Genomic DNA, 436 nt, shown 5'->3' on the forward strand with positions numbered 1-436 from the left:
TCTCTCTCTCTCTCTCTCTCTCTCTCTCTCTCTCTCTCTCTCTCCCCCCCCCAGGTGGGTGAAGATGTGCCGGATGCCAGGAAGTGTGCCTGTGCCAGCCACGTGGCCACCATCGCAGACTTCTTACAGGTCAGACCTGCCACGGTACTTTAACACATTCCTCAATAAAATACCTTACAACAAGTATGCAAATGATCTTTAATGTGTTTAAACATTTGTTTTATTTTCTTGTTTTTATTCATTTGGAGCCTTATTAGCTTCTACTGTAGCTCCGGAGGACCACATTGACTCTGGAAATAGATTTATTTGGACATTAGTAGGTCAAACAGTAAGAAATGTGGGGCTGCAGTTTTAAATTTTAACCCTTGTGTCGCCCTCAGGGTCAATTTGACCCGTTTTTTATTTATTTTTAATATCAGGAACTTGGCTTTCTGTC

General features: G+C 42.4%; 1 protein-coding gene across 1 annotated transcript in view; it reads left to right on the forward strand.

The window, feature by feature from the left end:
- Window positions 1-436, forward strand: part of dbn1 (drebrin 1) — a gene marked incomplete at its 5' end in the record, with an annotated part of 31,361 nt that overhangs the window by 6,118 nt on the left and 24,807 nt on the right. Inside the window, 1 exon segment of the mRNA XM_032534608.1 lies at window positions 55-144. Coding sequence (XP_032390499.1) covers window positions 55-144 — 90 coding nt within the window.

Source organism: Etheostoma spectabile, chromosome 13, assembly GCF_008692095.1.
Source record: "Etheostoma spectabile isolate EspeVRDwgs_2016 chromosome 13, UIUC_Espe_1.0, whole genome shotgun sequence".
Taxonomy (NCBI): domain Eukaryota; kingdom Metazoa; phylum Chordata; class Actinopteri; order Perciformes; family Percidae; genus Etheostoma; species Etheostoma spectabile.